Source organism: Quercus suber, unplaced genomic scaffold (genome assembly GCF_002906115.3).
Source record: "Quercus suber isolate HL8 unplaced genomic scaffold, Cork oak 2.0 scaffold_31, whole genome shotgun sequence".
Lineage (NCBI taxonomy): Eukaryota > Viridiplantae > Streptophyta > Magnoliopsida > Fagales > Fagaceae > Quercus > Quercus suber.
In genome coordinates this window covers 1,880,524-1,902,552 of record NW_027069496.1, presented here as the reverse complement: position 1 = coordinate 1,902,552, position 22,029 = coordinate 1,880,524, and the positions used below count along the sequence as shown (strand labels likewise).

Sequence of the window (22,029 nt, the reverse complement as noted above, 5' to 3'; positions counted from 1 at the left end):
AAAAAAAAAGTAAATAAAAAACTAAAAGCAAAAACTAATTTTTTTTTTTTTTACCATGTTCCAAAGACAATACCGGGTCTTTGTCTGCATGAAGGTTTATTCTTTTGATTATTCCATTATTTGGTTCCACAAAATATTAAAAATGAATAGGAGAATTTTACAATAAATTTATTTGGTTTCCAAAAAGTTAAGGAAATGAAAATTTGGTGTGCTCTTTGATTTAAGATTCATATTCCATCCATTGAGTGGTAAAAAAAAAAAAAATTAGTTTTTGCTTTTAGTTTTTTATTTACTTTTTTTTTGTGAAATAATAATAGAAAATAATTTTTGATGATTTATTTTAAATAAAATCACTAAAAAATGGACACTTCATTGATTTTGGGGGACACTAACAAAGTAACGACGTGTTTCTTCTTATGAAACTTAACGAGAGAATTGAATTAAATAAAGTTAAAACTTAAAGGTCAAAATTGAATGTGAGTGAAGTTAGGTTGAAATGAATTTTATGCAAAATTAAAATGTAATTTGCAATTCAGCCTATATAAGATTTGAATATACAAGTTTATGGTTAAAGTATATATGTTTATGTTTACGGTTAAGACTCATTGAACCTCTTTTCCTTGAAGTCAACCCACAATAAAAATCAAACCCTTCTCATTGTTTATTATACTTCTTCAGATGAGGAATCATATGAAAGTTAGTCAAGTAAGAAATGGTATTTTCGTTAATTATTATACTTACTACAATAAATCAAGTAGTTGAATTCAAGATGATCATACACCTTGTTCCAAATAGTCTCGGTGACCAGTCCCAAATTTTAGTTTTAGAAGTCATGATGCAAAATGAAATAGAATGATTAAGTTACCCAAAAATTAACAATATGTGTGGAAATTATCATGATAGTTCTCAGCACCATTATTGGTGCCCAAGTAACCAACACGAGGCAAAAATCTTAGATTTTATGCCCAAATGTTTTTTCTTTTTTATCTCAATATTATCATCCATAGCAATGAATTTTTGGCTACTTTTAGTGGGGCAATTATGACAAATAAATTTATGCATAACATGTCATACGCGATATGCCCCGTATTTCTATCCTAAAAAAACAAACGCCATAAAAGGTTCTCCATACATTACCAATGCCACTTTTCGTAAAATACACATCTTATAGTGGTGAATGCTCAACATTGAGGGCATTTCGAGGATTATGTAATTTTTAGTCATGCCGTCATTTCAAAGTTGTTCTTGATGCAATTTAAAGGTTTGAATGAAGTGGCAGAAGGTGTTGTGTGTCTTCATTTTTTCTTTAGAATGAGTTATGCATTAAGAGAAAGTTAAGTAGAGATAGTGTTTTTGTTACTATTATTTTTACTATAATAGAGCAATTACTAATGTTCTTACTATGAAATTTTCAATGATTTTTTATTGGTAAAACTAATCATAAGCATATACTTAAACCTATATTTGTATTATAAATTATATAATCATGTTTATTCAAAATGTGTATGCTTTTTGGTATGCTAATGCTATACACATGAAAATATATATATATATATATATATTTCAAATCAACCATGCAAAGATTCTATAAAGTAAAAAAAAAATGATCATGAATATAATTTTTTTCTAAATCAATTAAATAAAAAATAATTCAATGAAGCAAGGTTTTAAACTGTAGTGTTAGTATTTCAAAATTCATAGACCATTTAAGCAAAATAAAAAACCAGTTGTTGAATATGCGGAGTTAGCAGGCATTACAACTTTGTTTTTGTTGTATGGTTAATATTTGTGTTTTTTTTTTTTTTTATTATTATAATATATTTGAAGTATATTATTAATTTATTTTTATTATATTTTAATTAATGAATTTTTATTTTTTTTTTTTTAATAATTTAGAGTATCCATTCACTCTATATTAGCTAGAGGCTTGAAGTTGGCATAGAAGGGGTTTCGTACGGTTTTGAATAAAACGATTTTTTTTTTCTCATATAGATTAACTTGCCAAATTACACCATTAAAGTTTAATGTAATTCTGATTTTTCTTCTAAAGTTTCAAAGTTTTGATCTCTTCCTTAACGTTATATAATTTTTTGAAAAAATGAAAAAAAAATAGAAAAATGAAAAATGAAAAAAAGAGAGGCCTGAAGTCCATACTTGCCTATTTGGTGTTGATGTGTCCATTAAATGCTATCTAATCATCTATGTAAATTAGGTCAATCAAACCATGCAATGTCACTACTGCACGTCTTTAGTACGATGGTCACTCCACAAGTATAAGTGGTTGTGTGGTGTGGAGGGTAAGGACCAGAGTTTAAGTCTCTAGAATGAAGTTTCACACACATATACACTTTTTTTTTTAATACGAGATAGAATTTCTACTCTAGCCTAATCTAAGTATATATGTGTGTGAAGCTCCCTCTTGGAGACTTGAACCCGGGCTCTTGCCCCCCACACCTCACAAGCATTTATACTTGCACATATATACACTTACTTAGGCTAGAGTAGAATTTCTATCTTGTATATAAAAAAAAAAATGCAATATCAATTAGATGATGCCAAATCAATAATAATTAAATAAAACAAAAAACAAAAAAAAACAAAATCTAAAATCCAAAAAATTGTTAAACTAAAAATAAATTATTTTTTTCCTTCCACTTTCTCAGCATCCATTCATAAACCAACCAATCTCAATCTTCAACAAGAAATCCAAGAATCACTATAACCATCACAATCTTCAATGAAAACCACAAACACAACTAATAAGATATCCAACAAGAAACAAGTTTTCCTCTCTCAGCTTGAACTCAAGCAGTGCTTAGTTGCTCCTGAAGCTCCAGACGTACAGGACACTTACTCAAAAGATCAAACCCCAATTGATCTCCAAATTAAAGTGACTCGTTTTATAGATTCGATTTCGATGACTTTGCTTCCATCGAATCCAAAATCTTGGAGATCCATTGGTTCAGGGCTTGAGTTTTGTATGGTTGTCAATTTGTGAAATTGGTAATTTTGACAATGCAAATCCAAGCGGAGAGGGAGAAGAGAAGCAAAGAAATTGAAAACAATTGACAAGGCATGGGTAGTTTTTATTTATTTTATTATATTTAATTTTTTTTTTTGAGAAGATTATTATATTTGACTGATTTGGCATCATTTAATTATTTGACATGGCATTCGTCAAAAAAAAAAAAAAAAATGATCGCATGATTTATTTAGCCCAACTAACTTTGGTGGTATTTAATGGATGCATGAAATGGGCTTCAAGTCCTTTTTCCAAACACTACCAAACTTTAATGGACCGGATAGAATTTTTAAAATTTTAAAGGGAAAAATTAAAATTGTCCCAAACTTTAAGTGTGCGAGTTGCAAGTTGCCTAGTTTATCATGGCTTTGGTCTTCTCCTTTTCATATTTCCTTTTGACAGTAACTAGATGATTTATGAAAAACCAAAAATGGAAAACCAACTTGGTTTGATGGTTCTCAAAATTTTTTCACTATTGGTTATTCCTAAAGTCAACGAAGTGGTGCTCCATTCTTTTACATTCATCATAGTTTTTACTAATTAAATACATATTGATGGGGTACTATAAATGTGAGATGAAAGAATACATATCATCGTCTCTACAAGTACATGTTATTTTCTCTACTCCCTCTCAAATTATGGGATTTTTTTTTTTTTTTTTTTTTTTTTTTTTGTGAATAAAGCAAGAAAGACAAACAACACTTGTTTTGAAATTAAATTCAGCATAAATAGTAGGTTTTAGTTAGCTCAACTGGTAAAGTCTTTGATGGTTGTATAAGAGATTTGAGGTTCAATCTCCGCCTACACCAAAAATTGATTAGTATTTTGGTCTGATGATAAAGAGCTATCATCAGGAGTGGACGTTATAGGTTGAAACTCTCTCAAAAAAATTCAGCATAAATAACACTTTTTTTTTTTTTTGGGTAAATATGATTTTTTTAAAGTAAATTTTATTTATTTATTTGAGATTGAAACTTTGAATGAATTGGAATTATTAGGATCTGGGAAAGTCAACAATTGGCCACCCTCACCATCCCATATATTAGATCAATTTAGTGTCCTCTGGTTTCTTTTTCTTATTCCCTTCCGATGCATAGATTGTCAAATTTGATATTGGGTTAAATGATGGATCATTGACAATTTTGTTCATAATACAGAAAGAGAGAAAATGTTATTAAAGTGGTAGTGTATTTTAGATGTAGATTATGGTATTAAAAGATCGTTACATGCTTACCTTTCTTTTTCTTTTTGTGATAAATCATGCTCACCTTGGAACTCCAGGAAAGGATTCATGGATTTTTGTTGAAATTTTAAAGGGATCACAGCTTTTTGATCTCTTTGGGAATTATGCTTCTATAAGCTCTTATTATTCATGTACTTATGAACCATTGTCAAGGCTCATTCTTTCATTTCGAGCATATGTGTATACTTGTCTACTGGTCCCTTCACATGTTTATTTTTTTTATTTTCTTATAAAATAATCAAAGTAAGTTTATATATATATATATAACACATGACATATTACAATTAATGGAACATAAAATAGAATATTAAAAGTGAGACATAAAAATTTTATTTGAATGAGAAAGTGTGGAAAATAAAATTAAGAATTTTATACTCCAAAATTTGGCTAAAGCACTAATTAAGTCATTTTATTCGATAAATTTTAAATTATGTACAGTATACAAATACTCTACCGAAACACATAGTGCACCATGACTGGGCTAAGTTCAATTGAAACATCAGCCACTTCAATAAAAGGCCTCCCGTGATTGGTTGGGAGGCCCATGTCTTTGGTCTAATAATTTTTTGCAATGTTGCTCCATATTTTTAGCCAAACAAGGACGGAGGCTTCAAACTAATATGTCATCTTTGGTTTATAGGGTGTTAAAAACTAAATACTTTCTAGATAGCGATTTTCTTGGGGCAGAATTGGGATCTCGTCCATCTTATGCATGGAGGAGTATTTTGGCGGCACAAAATATTGTTAGGAAAGGGTGTAAATGGCAAATGGGTAATGGCGCATCAATTGATATTTGGCTGAATAAATGGCTTGATGGACTGTCTACTTTCAAGGTGCTTACTAGACCAAATACTTTACCAGATCAATCATTGGTTAGCTCACTTATTGACTCAGAGACTGGTGGATGGCATGATCCGTTAATGAGACAAGTATTCATCCCGACCGATGTTCAATCCATCCTAAGCATCTCTTTGAGTGTTCGCATGCTGCAAGACAGGTTAGTGTGGGCCTTCACTCCAAAGGGAAACTTTACCATTCGCAGTGCGTACAAGATCACTGTGGTTGAATCTATGGGGACACGCATGGAAGGAACTTCAAATGGTGAGAATCACAAATCGTTTTGGAGGAGGCCCTGGGGCTTAAATTTAACAAATAAAATGAAATCTTTTGCATAGAGAGTATGTCGAAATATCATTCCCATGAAGGTGAACTTGTGTTATCGGCAAGTTATTGATGATGATATATGTGAAGCATATGGCTCGGGTAAAGAAACGAGTGGACATCTTTTTTGGGAGTGTGAGACTGCTTGTGAAGTTTAGGTCCAGTCTAGCATTAGTTTTGAAGCGCATGGAGTCAATTATAATGAATTTGTGGATCTAGTGTGGTATCTTCTATTTTTCCAGCATGTGGGGAATGATATTTTAGAGATGCTCTTCACGATTGCATGGAGTACGTGGCATAATAGAAATGCATTTAGACATGGGAGCCCAAGGCAATCTGCATCTCTGGTAGTGCGGAAAACTAGGGTGTTGCTGGATGAATTTCAAACTGCGAATCACTCTTATCTCCCAGCCAAAGGACGACATGCAGGAATCCTAGGTAGCTCTGATTGCTTCTAGCTATAAGGGGAATGTGGATTGTGGATGGAACGGTTTTTAGTCAATCTAGCCAAGCTGGGGTGGGTGTGGTAATTTGAGACCATGTGGTAATTCATGATCCTTTAATGTGACTCCAAGATCGTGTCTAATGCTCTCTTGGGTTTATGCACATCACCTATGATTATCTCAAATACCTTAGCCGAGGTACATCATTAACCCTAGGATTTTAGAGTAGCTCAAATATCCCATGTGAGGTGTGAAGGTAATAAGCCAGCACATATTTTGGCTAAACACACCAAAGATGTAGTCAATAGTGATAATTTTGTAACCTAGATAAAAGAAAATCCATCATTGATTGAGTCAGCTATTACTCATGATGTACTGAATTTATCTTCATCATAATAAAGTTATAAGTTTCCTATCAAAAAAAAAAAAAAGGTTGGCAAAATTTGACATGACCTATGAACCCAACACGACATAACAGGAAATTAGCAAGTTATGGGTCAAAGGCTTAACTAATTCATGTCATATTCAGGTTGACACAAATGACTCATTTAATAAACGTGTTGGGTTAGTATCCAACCTATAAAACTCATTTGACTTATTTAATTAAATGACATTTTACTAATATACCCTTGAAACCCTAGGTATATAAACTTATTCGTTGTTGTGGTTTACTTTCTTTAACGTATTGTGATTGATTATTTGTGATATTAAGATATGCTTTAATTTTAAATGATTATTTGTTATGTAATTACTTGTTAGTTCTGAATTTTAAATTTTTTTTTTTTGTTTTTTTTTTTTTTTATAATTTAGACCAATTTGGTTAATACTAAAATTTGTATATTTTTTTCGCTTTGACAAAATCTAATAATTGGGTCGATACGACAAACTCGTTTAATAAAAAGGTCGTGTTAGGGTTGACCAATCTTGACTTGTTTAATAAACATGCCGGATTAGTGTTAACCCATATAGTCTAATACTTATTAATTAGTCGACATGACAGGAACATGAATTGACACCCCTAGTTTCTCTCTCCTCAATTTTTGTAAAAAAAAAAATTTATTTATTTCTCGTTAATTTGATGTTTATAAGCTGTCTTCTGCAGTACCTAGTTTGCTTGTAGCCTTCTATATATTGTGTATATTTTTCAAAGTAACACATTCCGTGAACATGTTCCCTATGTCTATGCAATTAGATTTGCATGTTCATAAGCTGAAGGCACATGCCCTTTTTTTAGGTTGAAAATGCCGTAAATTATCATGAGTACAAAGTTTTAGAAAGTCAATAATACATAAAATGATGTACTTAAACTTTATAGATGCTATGGAGCTTTATAGATGTTCCTATTTTTCTACTTGAACTTTTTTTCACAAAAAAATAATAATAATAATAATAAAAATAAATAATTGTTAGAAATATATTAGCCCATTAGTATAGGCCCAAGTCTAATTCTACTTTGTATGCAAGCTAAGTCTCCTACTTGTACTAGAAGTCTATTAGTTTAGGGTTTAGTCTACTATATATACACATGTTATGATTCATTATAACACAAGATTTGTACTACACTATAATATATTATTGATGTAGCCCTTTAGGGTTTCCTCCATGGATGTAGGCCGTTAGGCTGAACCACGTAACTCTCATGTGTTATTGTGTTTTATACTTTATGTTTTCGCTTCTGCATCTATACTAGCATATTCAATATGGTATATCAATGCTAATATTTAACATGGTATCAAAGCTACCTTCCTGTGGCCATAGTTTTCTGTCTTTGCGGTATATTTAAGAGCAATCTTTGTCTTCTTCGGTGTTTTTTTCGCTACGTTCATCTTCTTTGACTTCCTACTACTGCCGTTAAAACTCTCCGGTATAGTTATGCCAAAGTTAGAAGTCGCATCAACATTGCAAGACCATTGCCTTCTTCAAACTACCGTCACAGAGCCAAACTTTACTCAAGGGATCTTTTCAACCTTATCAAATCTAAAGATTTCATCAAGCTTCCATCTTGAGTTTGAGAGGGAGTGTTAGAGATATATTAGCCCATTAGTATAGACCCAAGTCTAATTCTACTTTGTGTGCAAGCCAAGTCTCCTACTTGTACTAGAAGTCTATTAGTCTAGGATTTAGTCTACTATATATACACATGTTATGATTCATTGTAACACAAAATTTGTAATATACTATAATATATTATTGATGTAGCCCTTTAGGGTTTCCTCCGTGGATGTAGGTCGTTAGGCTGAATCACGCAACTCTCGTATGTTATTGTATTTTATACTTTATGCTTTCGCTTTCGCATCTATACTAGCATATTCAACATGGTGTATCAATGCTAATATTTAACAAAAATAAAATAAAATAAAATTATGTACTTCAAAAAGATGTACCAATTTATGCTCTTATAGTTTGCGTTTGCTATATTGTTTTCTAAACTTCAACATCTTGAGACTAATTTGATATTTCTTTGTTAGACCTTGCTCCATTGGATACTACAATTATATGTTAGCATGAAAGCCAAAACCAAAAGTTCTAGGTATTTTATCAATTTCTTTGATGCTACAATGGTCACAGTGAATTTTTCGTAGTTCTCAGCCATGGTGGCCACCCAAACAGGAAAGAGAGAGAAATAAACTCTTCCTCTCTCTCGCTCTTCCTCACCACCATCTTCCAGATCTACTATTGATTTCATTTTTCTATTTTGGATGGCCACCATGGCTGGCTTGTTGCTTAGATTTCAAATAAACCAAACTAAGGTAGAAATAGAAAAACTGAAAAACAGAGAAGAAATAGGCAATGAGAAAGAACAGAGAAGAATAAGAAACTCTGTAACTCAACAACGTTGATTTAGGAATAAATTAATTACAAGAGAGAAAAATTAATATTATAATATTCTATCAAATTAATTAGGTTAACTTATTTGGCCAGCAATAAATGTTTACAATGGCATGTACTATAATGTTATTCTAATCATTAGATCTTATAGAAATCCATGGCTCAAAAAATGTGTAACTATTATAGAGTTACACTATGTGTAACTTTTTTTTTTTTTTTTTTTTGAGAAAGTACTTCAGGTGTAACTTGAACCAATATATATATATATATATAAGAGGAAGGCCCATGTTTTTGGTCTTATAATTTCTTGCAATGTTGCTCCTCTTTCTCTCTCGTCACTCTTCGCATGTATTTTATACTTTTTCTTTTATAAGAGAGATGTCACGTCCACAAAATTTTCATAATATTTTCATAACAAATCTAGAGGGTTAGTTATTATTGATTCTAATTTGAACTTACTACTAAAATTACTTTTCTGCCCCATCAATAACAATCCGTAACAACCTACTACATAAAATTTGTTGTTAAAATGTTGTGAACATTTCTCTTTTATAATAAAAAAAATATAGTTTTTTGTAAATCTGTTCCTTTATTCTCAATCCCAAATTCCCCTTAACTTGATTGTTCCCTCTTTATAACACATACAATTTTTTTTCTCTAAAGTCTAAACCACCTACTAGCATATCCAGGATCCATGAAAAAGCAGTTTCTAAAAAAACGAAGAGATTATTTATATTTACCCTCTTAAATAATATTCTGGCCAACTTGTACTTAAAGGGAAAAAAATACCAAACAAAGAAAGAAGATTCGGAGCAAGATAAAAAGTAATACTGTATGTCTTATTTTAAGTAAATTTTTTTTTTTCATCCCAAATTATGAGGTCACATGTATTTTCTTCCCTAAACTTAAACTTGAAACAATCAATTGCCTAAATTATGGGTTTAATTGTAATGTGAATATCTCTTTACCACGAAAATTTCTTCAATTTTCGTTGTACTTGAACTTATATTTCATGGGCTTATATATATAATTGCATTTTCTGATTTTCACATGCTTACTTTTTATTATTATTTAATAATCATACAATAAAGATGTCAAAATTAGGGTGAAATATGTTGGAATTGGAAAGTTTTAACAATGGGAGATATTGCAACTGATTACAGTGTAGGGGTTGATTGGTTAAGAGAGAGAGAGAGAGAGAGAGAGAGAGAGAGAGAGAGAGAGAGATATTACAAATGATCCAATAATGTAGGGTGAGAAAGTGCAATCCATCCCTTTAAAAAAATAGTCATTAGTTTCATTTTTTTTTCTACTAATATATGTTTGCGTATTTAAATAATTGATAGGTCACATGTTTACACAATGAATACAAAAATCAGTGAAAGAGAAACTAATCCCAAAATTTATTCTAATACAACTTCTAGTAAGATATGCAGAAGAATGAATCATTAAAAAAAAAAAAAAAAAAAAGGGCTAAGTGGCGTGAGCTAGATAGAAAGATAGATTTGCCAGAAGTTGACAAAAAAAAAAAAAAAAAAAAAAAAAGGGAGAAGAAAGAGAGATAACCGGCTTGAGTAATTGATTGTGAGTCTGTGACGGTCTTAATTTAACAAGGATAATACATTATAATATTTCTTTACCTTTAAAAATAATAGTATATGTAATAAATAGAGTATGAAATAGCGTAATTTTGAGATGGTGGATAATTTTTTTTTTTTTTGAGAAGATTGAGATGGTGGATTAGATATTATGAAAATGATATTAACCGTAAATAATGGAATTTTGGTCAATAGTATGCTATTAATAAATTCATTTGTTTCCCTCTTATGAGAGTAACATGGATTGTCATCAACCCTTGAGAGATGGCCAAAGAAGTAACCAGCAGGATATATTGACTTATCATGTGCAAGGATTGGCTATTTGAGCCTTCAAATCTTAAAAATTTCTTTAAATCAATGGAGTGCTGAGCTCCAATTCTACTATTTGAACAAAAAACGTAACACTCTGGCCACAGAAAGTGCAACTATAATATTATATTTTATCTTATAAAAAAATTATATTATAGAAAATAATGTAATATTACAGAAAATCAATAAAAGATCTTCGGTAGGGCAAGATGTAAAATTAGATGTTCTATGTTCAATTTACCACAAATTTTCGGCTCCAAAAAAAAAAAAAATAATTTACCACACATATTTTCTTAATTTTAAACAGTTCTCTTTTCAATCCTTCGGAATCGTTTAAACAAAAATTTTCAAAAATAAAAGATCTTTATAATCTTGAAATTTTAAAAGAGATCTACATAGAACTCAATAATGCCTAAAAATCCCTTCATTTTCCCCCCTAAACTATTGAAAGAACTCATTTTTTATTCTTGAACTTTTGAAAAATATAGCATAGCATATGTACGTGACGTGTAACCAAATAATTTTAAGGAAATGTCACAGCTAATAAGAAAATACATGACTAACAAGGTTTTCTTTGAGCTAAAAAGTCACTATTAGGGGTGTTTACGAGTTGGGCCAGGTCGGGTTTATACCTAACCCAGACTCGACCTAAAACTTTCGAGTGGGTAAAAACAGAACCCGAAACGGACCCGGAATGCTAGTTAAATCGACCAATTTTGGGTTGTGTCGAGTTTCAGGTTGTACCAATTGGTTTCGAGTTTTATCATCGGTGCAGTCATTTTGGCTGGATCCGTCAGATTTGGCCAGATCACGACTAGATATCGACGAGATTAGATCTCGATGAGATCTTGCCGTATCTCATCCAATCTGATGGTTTCAAGTAAATTTTCACCAGAGACTGTCGGAGCGGTTGGTTCGGGCGGTTTCCGGTTCGGATTTGGGTGGTTTGGTCGGGGTTCAGGGTTGGGTGGACAGTCCTAGTCACTATCATTCAATTTAACACATGAAAATCATTCCTACGTCGTACCACTAGTGGTTAACATTTTTGCCCATTGATTACATTATGGATGAGTCATCTCTTTAAAACTATATATAACTCATGCCTTAAGGTGGTGTCATATTTAGAAATTATGACAAGTTCTCTCTTTAAAATTATTTATTACTATTCCTTGTTTGGGATCTTCTCTACTCACTTAAACCCTACTCGTGTGTGGTATGGGACCATTTGACTTATAGTGGGACTTATTATTACCCAAACTCATAACCCTAGGACTAGCAAATATGATCACTTACAAGTACTTTTTACCACTACATCATACCTCGAATGGTCTCCTCTCTATAAAAACTTGTGTAACTTGTGTTTGTTAAAAATTCAATTAGCCTGAGCTACACTGGGCGTTTTACAAGCTAACCCGTGAAACCAAAAATGAAAAATATTATCAAATCATCCCTTGTCTGGTTGTCCCAAGAATATCAAGAAAAATACTTAGCTAAACATTTGGACAATTTACAAATCCAGACAACAAGGAAAATCTTCAAAACAATTCACATATTCAGATAATAAAAAATAATCTTTGGACAAAGTCTAATAAAAACAAATTATAACAAAAAATTATAAATCTTAGTAAAACAAATCACAAAAACCCAATAATCTTTACCCAATATCTACCTCTCATTTGAGAGCTCTTTGTTCTTGTCAAATAACTCCACTCCATAGTCACAGAGACAACTCCTATTTTGCTAATCACTCCATCCACACACCAATTAGTGTCACCAGCAACTTGGATCAGCTGGTGTCTTTAACTCAATCCATGATTTTTTTTTTCTTTTTTTTTTTTAAGAGCTGCTGCTCTTTAACACAACTCGTGGAAAATTTTTATTTTTTTTGAATGATAGAATTTTATTAATTTTTAATGTTTTATTAACTTTGGTACTCACTTGGCATGCTTGCAAAAATGTAATACACATGTGAAACAACAACAATTTACTGTTTTGTGCCTTACCTAAACTACCACCAAAGCATGTGTGCGATTAGACTATTGGTAATAAACTTTGTGCCTTAGCTAAATTATATAGTGATGGGAAAAGTTTTATTATTTACATAGTTGAAGACTCAAAATTACCATTTATTATTATGTGATTGTTTAACAGATCTCTTTCTCTTTTCTTTTTTTACTACTTTTTCAAAATGGTTATTTTTTAAAGGAAAAGATCTCACATCTTTATGCTACCTCGGCCTTAACCAAGTAATTATTTAAATAAATAAAAAATCCTTAACCAAGACGCCAATAATTATCTCACCCTTTTTTTTTCACTGAATATTAGTGCATGATGTTGATTAACCATGATTTTAGTTGTTTTATTAATGTAATACTAGACATGGATTTTGTACGTTTTTAGACCCCTTAAATACAATCAGATTAACCTAATTATTTAACCAAGTGATTAACTTAGGTAAATTATGCAGATTTAGGTTAACACAAATAAATCATATTATTGAAATAGTGCGGAAAATAAATAACACAACGATATGATAACCCAGGAAAACCAAACCGGTAAAAAATACCTGGGGATGATTTAACCTAACTATCCTCAAAGTAAAATAGATCCACTATGAAAGAATTGAAGTTTACACAATAGCGACTTAGACCACTAATATCCTATTGCTACCTCGAGTAGGAAACTTACTATCACGACCACGTGATAGCTCCAAGTCCACAGGGTACTTCTTTCTTGGATTCATAGCATCCACAAGTACTCCCACTTGTGTTTCTTTAAGCTCTTTATGCAACAACTGAATCGATCACCAAACTCTTGACATAATCTTAATTCTTGATAACTCTAAGTATATGTGAAGGCAAACACCTCAGGATCTCACAAAAGATTCACATACATAGCATAAACAACAACTACAAAAATGTGGCTTGGGTTTTCCCTTTTATACCTAGGGCAAATTATAAAACCCTACACGACAAACGGGCTTGAGTTGAGTTGGAAAATTCTATAGAAAAACAATCTGCACGAGCTTCAATTGATCAAGTCTAATTTTCAATTGATTAAGCCTGACAGATTTACACAATAGATCCTGCAGTACACTCAATTCCAACTTTACACATAAACGTACTTTGAGCAAGTCTAAAACAAGATTAAACGTTTTGATCATAGTTTACTAACATTACAAAATGAAGTTCTAATACATTTAAACCTAAAGTCTTAGAACCCAACAGATTTGAACTTTTAACTATAGCTTTTGTATTTTTTTTTAAGAATCTTTTAAATATAGCATTATGAAGTTATTAGGTATAAAATTATGGGAAAAGAATAAATAGATTTTAAAAAAATTATAATGTAGATAAAATAAATAATTGGTCTAACCTCAGTCAGACCATAAAAATATCAAGACGTGTTAATTGACTTACAGAATTCTTAATTATAAATATCTATTATTGATTTAAAAGAAAAAGAATAAATAAAAAAATTACAAAATTAATACTAATAATACATCGTTGTTAACCTCTAGTATTAATATTCCAACTCTTTAAAATTCTTGAACAAAGAACTTTACCCCCCTAAATTTGAATATTGGTTCCGTCCTTGGTATTCGAGCTGTCAAGTCATGCATGTCTTATAAATAAACTGAACAAAGTCATATATTTAGATATTTTATAAATTTATCTAAAGCCTAAAATAAACCTTATTGATGAGAACTGATCAATCACAGGTTCAACATGTTCATGCCCGCCGGAGTCCTATTCTTGATATTATTTTGTACTGATCTATCAATTATTTATTTTTAAATAATTGATAGATCTACATGTTCACAAAATGAATACAAAAATTTGTAAAAGAGAAACTAATCCCATAATTTATACTAATACAAGTTACACAACTATCCAGTAAGATATGCAGAAGAATGAATTAAAAAAAGGGGGCTAAGTCACATGAGATAGAAAGATAGATTTGCTATATTTATTCTTAGCGTTGACAAAAGTAAAAAAAAAAAAGAAATTAAAGGAAAGGACAAGAATGAGAGAAAGCCGGCTTGAGTAATTGATTATGACGGTCTTAATTTAACAAGGATAATACATTATAATACTTCTTTACCTTTAAAACAATAGTATATGTAATAAATAAAGCACGAAATAGCGTAATTTTGAGATGATGGATTTTTTTTTTTTTTTTTTTTTTTTTTTTTTTTGTGGAGAAGATTGAGATGATGGATTAGATATTATGAATAATGAAAATGACATTAACCGTAAATAATGAAATTTTGGTCAATAGTATGCTACTAATAAATTCATTTGTTTCCCTCTTATGAGAGTAACATGGATTGTCATCAACCCTGGAGAGATGGCCTAAGAAGTAACCATGGGATATATTGACTTATTATCATGTGCAAGGATTGGCTATTTGAGCCTTCAAATCTTGAAAATTTCTTTAAGTCAACGGAGTGCTGAGCTCCAATTCTACTATTTGAACCAAAAACGTATCACTCTGGCGGCCTGGCCACAGAAAGAGCAAGTATAACAATATATTATATCTTATCCAAAAAAAAATATATATATATATATATATATTATAGAAAATAATGTAATATTATAGAAATCAATAAAAGATCTTTGATAGGGCGAGATGTAAAACCAGAAGTTCCATATTCAATTTACTACACATTTTCGGCTGCTAAAAAAAAAAAAATTTACCACACATTTTTTCTAAATTTTAAAAAATTCTATTTTCAACCCTTCAAAATCGTTTAAATAAGACTTTCAAAAATAAAAGGTCTTTATAATCCTGAAATTTTAGAAGAGATCTACAGAGAATTCAATAATGCCTAAAAATCTCTTCATTTCTCCCCTAAACTATTGAAAAAACTCATTTTTTATTCTTGAACTTTTGGAAAATATTTCATAGCATACTTACGTGCAGTGAAACCAAATAATTTTATGCAATGTCACAGCTAATAAGAAAATTCATGATTAACAAGGTTTAATTTGAGCTAAAAAGTCACTATTAGTCAATTTAACACCTGAAAATCATTCCAACGTCATACCACTAGTGGTCAACGTTTTTGCCCATTTATTAGGTTGTGGACGAGTCTTCACTTTAAAACTATAACTCATGCCTTAAGGCGGTGCCATGTTTAGAAATTATGACAAGTTCCCTCTTTAAAATTATTTATTACTATTCCTTGTTTGGGATAGTCTCCACTCCCTTAAACTCTACTCGTGTGTGGTATGGGACTGTTTGAGTTATAGTGGGACTTACTACTACCCAAACTCAACTCTAGGACTGGCAAATATCATCACTTACAATTACTTTTTACCACTTTGTCATACCTCGAATGGTATCCTCTCCATAAGAACTTGTGTAACTTGTGTTTGTTAAAAATTCAATTAGCCTGAGCTACACTTGGCGTTGTAGTCTAGCTGTCAAGTCATGCCTCTCTTATAAATAAACTGAACAAAGTCATATTTAGATATTTTATAAATTTATCTGAAGCCTAAAATAACCATTATAGACGAGAAGTGATCAATAACAGGTTCAACATGTTCATGCCCGCCAGAGTCCTATTCTTGCAAGTTACGAGTTTGTTTATAAACAATATAATTTGCTTTAACTTTACTCAATTACTAAACAAACCTTAAGATTTGGTTTAAGTTTTTTTGGTCCTAGAGAAATGGAAATCTTGTGAGGGTGACAATCACAAGCAAAGTGTTTCTCCAGAATTAAGAGGACATAGAGATGAAATGGCCTGAAGACCCGGGATCTATTATAGAATATAGACACTCTTATACCATTTTGCGAAGAGTTATGATTTTAGGATCAAACATAACCCTATATAGAATCATGTGATTGTATCTATTTGCTAGAGAAACTAATTGCGTTGGAAGAATTTTATTTTTCTTCATCGATAATTGAAAGTAGGAGGATTTCAGTTATAAATATTTTATTTGAAAACACAAAAAGATGTCAATTGAGTTACAAAGCATTTGATAAGTGCATGGAATGTTATAAATAATTATCTAGGAGACAATAGAAAATTGAATAGTGCGATACTAGAAATATTACAAATTATATTGTCTAAAACTTATTAATTGATATGTCAATAGATATTAGAAAATAATTTTTATATTTATTTATTTATTATTATGTGATTAAAGTTATGCCTGTCACGAGCATATATGGAGGCATATAAGACTTTTATAATAAAAATTGATGATAATGTCTTAAAAAAATCTAGTGCAATTGACATGATATGAGTTTTCCCAAAATCGTTTTAAAAGAAAATTCTTTTAAATCAATATGTGACAAATTAACTAAATATTCACTAGTATTTCTAGTGATACTTATGTAACTTAATTATATAATTTAATTGCTCATATACTTTAATATATGCAAATGATTTTATGAATCACCACATGTTGGGATGAAAGAAATTCTTTGTAAGCTATTCTCATAAAATAATACCAAGTGACATAGTTTTTTTTTTTTTTTTCTTTTTTTTCTTTTTTTTGAGATAACAAATAGAAACTTTATTGACATATAAAAGGTATACAAGCTAACACCAATGGACCCAGCTGCCCAGTCGTCATCACATAAACAAATAAGTCTGCAGAATATGCAGCAGTGAAAAGAACACAGTTAAGCTACACGTAGAAAACTTGAAGCCAAATTACAACTCCACTAGCCACTACTCGGTGCTGCCATAAAATGCTGATACTCTGCCAGAAAACCAAGAGCGCCATCGAGGATTGTTCTTGGGTGAAGTTGGCCTTGCTCAAAATAAAATTTGTTTCGAGCATTCCATATGACGTTAAAATTACGAAAAGCTACTATATAATGGAAATGGAATAAAAATCTGACTGTAATAAAATTTAAATATTCCAAAATTTAAGGGTGTTGTTTACGTTTTAGCTCCTAAAATAAAAATAAATAAATAAACTTAGTATATTTTCAGCCTTCTACAGAATATTGCCGTGAATGAATAATTGGATAAACAAGATTAAAATAAATTTTTATTAATAATTATTAAATTTTTTTTTTTTTTTAAATTGAGAGACGGGGGATTTTATTTATTTATTTATTCGAATAGTATTTTATTGAACTTAATTTAATAGTTGGTAAAATACTGTATGCATTTGATACGATAAGTAACGGACGTAATTTTTGGCATCTTTTTTAAAAGTACAAGTCAAAAATTCGACATAAAAAACAAGAAACGGTGAAAAAAAGATACAGGTATAATACATTTATTATTAAAAAATACGAAACAATAACACGGAAATATTTATCATATATATTTTGAGATAAATATAGTAGTCTTTGCATCATAATAGTTTAACTTTTGCCAAGTGTGATATAATCATTGAAACATCTTAATATAATCATGGTCACAAAGACACAAACTAACCATGATTATTATGAGTTGTGTGAATGTCTCTTTACCATGAAAATTTCTTCAATTTTCGTTGTACTTGAATTTATATTTCACGGGCTTATATAATTGCATATTCACATGCTTACTTTTATTATTATTATTATAATAATTATACAATTAGACATGCCAAAATTAGGGATAAATATGTTGGAATTGGAAAGTTTTAACAATGGAAGATATTGCAACTGATTACAGTGTAGGGGTTGATTGGTTAAGGGATATAAATTACAAATGATCCTATAATGTAGGGTGAGAAAGTGTAATCCATCCCTTTTATAAAAAAAATAAAAATATAAAAACGTTTCATTTTCTTTTAATTTTTTTTACTAATATATTTTTGCGTTTTATAAATAATCGATAGATCTACATATTCACAAAATGTATACAAAAATCTGTGAAAGAGAAACTAATCCCATATTTATACTAATACAACTATCTTGTAAGATATGCAGAAGAATGAATTTTTAGAAAAAAAGGGTAAGTGACATGAGATCGAAAGCTAGATTTGCCATATTTATTTAGGCGTTGAAAAAAGTAAAAAAAGAAATTAAAAGAAGGGACAAGAGAGAGAAAGCCAGCTTGAGTAATTGATTATGACGGTCTTAATTTAACAAGGATAATACATGATAATATTCTTTACCTTTAAAAATAATAGTATATGTATAAATAAAGTACAAAATAGCGTTTTCTCCAATTCAAAAAAAAAAAAAGAAAAAAAAGAGAGATACAAAATAGCAGGTAATTTTAAGATGGTGGATAAGATATATGAAAATGACATAACACAAAAATAATGGAATTTTTCAAGACTCAATAGTATGCTACTAATAAATTCATTTGTTTCCGTCTTATGAGGGTAACATGGATTGTCATTGCGGCAAAGCCAACCCTAGAGAGATGTGCTAAGAACTAACCAGCGGGATATATTGACTTATCATGTGCAAGGACTGGCAACTATAATATTATATTATAGAAAATAAATAATATTTTATTATATTATAGAAAATAATATAATATTATAGAAAACAACCTTTCATGGGCTATGGGGTGACGGGTTTTTTGGTTGGGAAAGATGTAAAATCAGAAGCTCCATGTTCAATTTACTACACATTTTTTTTTCTTCTAAATTTTAAAATGTCATGCATGTCTTATATATATAAACAAACTGAATAAATTCATATATTTAGGTATTTTATAAATTTATCTAAAGCCTAAAGTAACCCTTATTGACAAGAAGTGATCAATCACAGGTTCAACATGTTCATGCCTGCTAGAGTCCTACTCTTGCAAGTTACGAGTTTGTTTATGAACAAGATAATTTGCTTTAACTTTACTCAATTACTAAACAAACCTTAAGATTAGGTTTAAAATTTTTTGGTCCGAGGGAAATGGAAGTCTTATGAGGGTGACAATCACATGCAAACTGTTTCTCTAGAATTGAGAGGAAATAAGGATGAAATTGCCTAAAGTCTTGAAATCTATTATATACTTATATCTTTAGTAACAAACACAACCCTATGTAGAATCGTGTGATTGTATTTATTTGCTAGAGAAACTAAGTGCGTTGGAAGAATTTTTTATTTTCTTCATTGACAATTGGGAGTAAGGGGATTTAAATCCTAAATATATGATTTGAAAAAAATAAAAAAAGTGCTAATTGAGCTGCAATACATTCCGGCCAGTACGGTACAGTATTAACTTCCTTAGTGTATTTCATTTTTTCACATAACTGTAAATTCCATTAATTAAATTCACGATAAAACCTACTATTTATGCATTAAGAGCGGGAAGTATGCATTTGTTATGCTTTTAAAGTATTCTATAATTTTTCTCAAAATATTGCAACTCTTTTTTAATGATTTTTTTTTTTTTACATTAAATTACTGAAAATAATTTTCTATTATCAGTTTAAAATGAAAAAGGAAAGAAGTAGGCTTAAAAAAAAAAAAAAAGAGTTACCNTCGAATAGTATTTTATTGAACTTAATTACCTGTTATATTAATGCTAAACGACAGTGTAGGCAAATTTGCTGAGAGCTGCATCAAGGTTATTAAAATCCTAGATCGTATAATAATAATATTTCTGAATTCACTGTTAAAGCTACCATAAATATTAATACCCAGCAAGCATAAAGGAACTTATGCTTCAAGTCTCACAATCCACAAAGCCTGACCCATTAGATTTCAGTCATGGCCCTGCTCCATCACCAGTACACCATGTAGTGATTTTTCCTCACATGGCTCAAGGCCACACCATCCCCTTACTAGACATATCAAAGCCTCTCAAACCGTGGCCTAAAAGTCACAATCATCACACCCCATCAAATGCTCCATTCATCTCTTCCAGAACCAACAAGCACCCAATATCACTTTGTCAATAATCCATTTCCAAAGTTCCAGACTTGCCACAAGGCTGTGAGAATACAGCTGACCTTCCTTCAATGGCTCTATTTCTACCTTTATAGAAGCCACACAAAAAATGAAACAACCTTTGAGGATGTTCTTAGAAACATGATTGAGATGGGTGTCCTCCAATTTGTGTTATCTCTGACTTTTTCCTCGGTTGGACACTTGAGTCATGTCATTTATTTGATATTCCACGATTGTCTCTCATGGAATGGGCGTGTTTCCTATGGTTATTTGCAAATCTCCTTCTTTGCATGTCCCAAGTCTTAAGGATTTGTCACCTTTGGATCCTATAGATTTTTCTGAGCTGAAATTTCCATTCACTTTGAACAAAGGTGACATCCCTGAGGTATTTTTAAATGGTGATCCAAATGACCCTTATGTGCGTCTTGTAATGGAGTTGGGAGAAGCGGATGTGAATAGTTGGGTGTCATTGTTAATAGCTTTGAAGAGATTGAAGGTGAGTATGTTGGAGCATTTGAATCCAACTATTGCAATGAGGCCAAAGCTTATTGTGTGGGGCCACTTCCCCTTTATGATCAACTTGATCAAGAAGTGGATGCTTCATACATCAAGTGGCTAGATAAGTATGTTGAATCTAATCAATTAGGCAGTGTGATTTATGTTTCATATGGTACACAAACACATTGTCAAATGATCAATGGATGAGATTGCTTTTGGGTTGGAGATGGCAGGCCATCCTTTCATCTGGGTTGTGAGATCAAAGACTTGGGCTCCACCAGATGGATGGAATGAGAGAGTGAAAGAAGAAGGGTTGGTTGAATATGATTGGGTGGAGCAGCGAAGCATACTAGCACACCCTTCAATAGGTGGGTTTTTGAGTCATTGTGGTTGGAACTCAGTGTTGGAGAGCTTGGCAAATGGGGTTCCACTTTTGGCTTGGCCTATGCTTGGTATTAGTGAGCAAGCCTTGAATGCTAAACTTGTAACAATGGGATTGGGAGCCGGGCTAGTGATTCCACAAAGAGATGTTGGAGGTGAGAAAATCATGACGGTTGATAGGGTTGTAATTTGTGAGAGAGTAAAGGAGTTGATGGAAGGTGCAAAGGGGAGGAAGGTTCAGGAGAGGGCACAAGAATTGGGGCGATTGGCATGGCATGCTGTGGAGAAAGGTGGTTCCCGTAAGAAATTGGACGAGCTGATTGAGCGGCTCACCAATAAAAATATGTGATCAAAACTCTTTATCTCTTTAATTTGAAAATGTATCTCCTAATTCTGTTTCGCAAATGCTTCCATGTGTAATATATGTACATGTTTTTTCAATTTTCTATCTTGTTCTTAATACTTGTTAAATAAAAATTTATTTAGATAAATAAAATGCTTAATAATTATATGGTAATAAATGGGCTATGTGTTTATTTTTCTATAATAAATTAACTATGTGACTATCATCAGATGGTTAATTATAAATTAAATAGTTGGTAAAATACTGTATGCATTTGATACGATAAGTAACGGAAGTAATTTTTGGCATCTTTTTTAAAAGTACAAGTCAAAAATTCGACATAAAAATACAGAAACGGTGAAAAAAAGATACAGGTATAATACATTTATTATTAAAAA

The 22,029-nt window shown here is 31.0% G+C and overlaps 1 protein-coding gene across 1 annotated transcript in view; it reads left to right on the top strand.

Annotated features, from left to right (window-relative positions):
* The window catches only part of LOC112010601 (UDP-glycosyltransferase 90A1), a 29,412-nt gene extending 7,736 nt beyond the window's left edge, over window positions 1-21,676 (top strand). Inside the window, 8 exon segments of the mRNA XM_065770470.1 lie at window positions 4,304-4,396; window positions 4,932-5,366; window positions 20,164-20,487; window positions 20,490-20,556; window positions 20,558-20,640; window positions 20,643-20,870; window positions 20,873-21,101; window positions 21,103-21,676. Coding sequence (XP_065626542.1) covers window positions 4,304-4,396; window positions 4,932-5,366; window positions 20,164-20,487; window positions 20,490-20,556; window positions 20,558-20,640; window positions 20,643-20,870; window positions 20,873-21,101; window positions 21,103-21,637 — 1,994 coding nt within the window. The 3' untranslated portion in view covers window positions 21,638-21,676.
* The last annotated feature ends 353 nt before the right edge of the window (window positions 21,677-22,029 follow it).